The sequence below is a fragment of the Sphaeroforma arctica genome (assembly GCF_001186125.1).
Source record: "Sphaeroforma arctica JP610 unplaced genomic scaffold supercont1.15168, whole genome shotgun sequence".
Classification (NCBI taxonomy): Eukaryota; class Ichthyosporea; order Ichthyophonida; genus Sphaeroforma; species Sphaeroforma arctica.
Genome location: NW_014025390.1, coordinates 1 through 529, shown reverse-complemented (window position 1 = coordinate 529; position 529 = coordinate 1). Strand labels below are relative to the sequence as shown.

The window sequence follows — 529 nt, the reverse complement described above, 5'->3', positions numbered from 1 at the left end:
CACTACACACACACACACACACACACACACAACAACAACTAATAATATATATATATATATATATATATATATATATATATATATATATATATATATATATATATATATATACATATATATGTATATATATATATTTTATATATATTATATATATTTATGTATATTATACATACATATACATATATTATTGTTATATATACATATTCAATACAAGCATATTCATCTTCTCTTCGTTTATAAATGTGCCAGCCACAACCGGCACAAAAGATGGCAAGAAAGATAAGGACGGAGACTTTGTCAAGCCAGCGAGCCGAAAAAAACTCAAGTCTGGAGTGGAGGGCGATAGTGGCAGTGGGAGCAGCAAAGATAAAAAGTCAAAGGATGGCTCAGCCAAATCCAGTAAATCCAAGAAGTATGGAATGGGGCTTATTTGGTTTGCATTATGTTGTGCATTCTATCAGTTGGTATATTAATATATATATATATATATATATAGTAGGTACTTAAGTTTGGTTTGTCTATTATTGTT

General features: G+C 28.4%; 1 protein-coding gene across 1 annotated transcript; it reads left to right on the top strand.

The window, feature by feature from the left end:
- Positions 1 to 249: 249 nt before the first annotated feature.
- SARC_18273 (hypothetical protein) lies at positions 250 to 473 on the top strand (the record flags this gene model as incomplete). The annotated part of the gene is made up of 1 exon (XM_014287647.1): positions 250 to 473. A coding segment is annotated over one exon (224 nt), but the record flags the coding sequence as incomplete, so codon positions are not given.
- Positions 474 to 529: the final 56 nt, after the last annotated feature.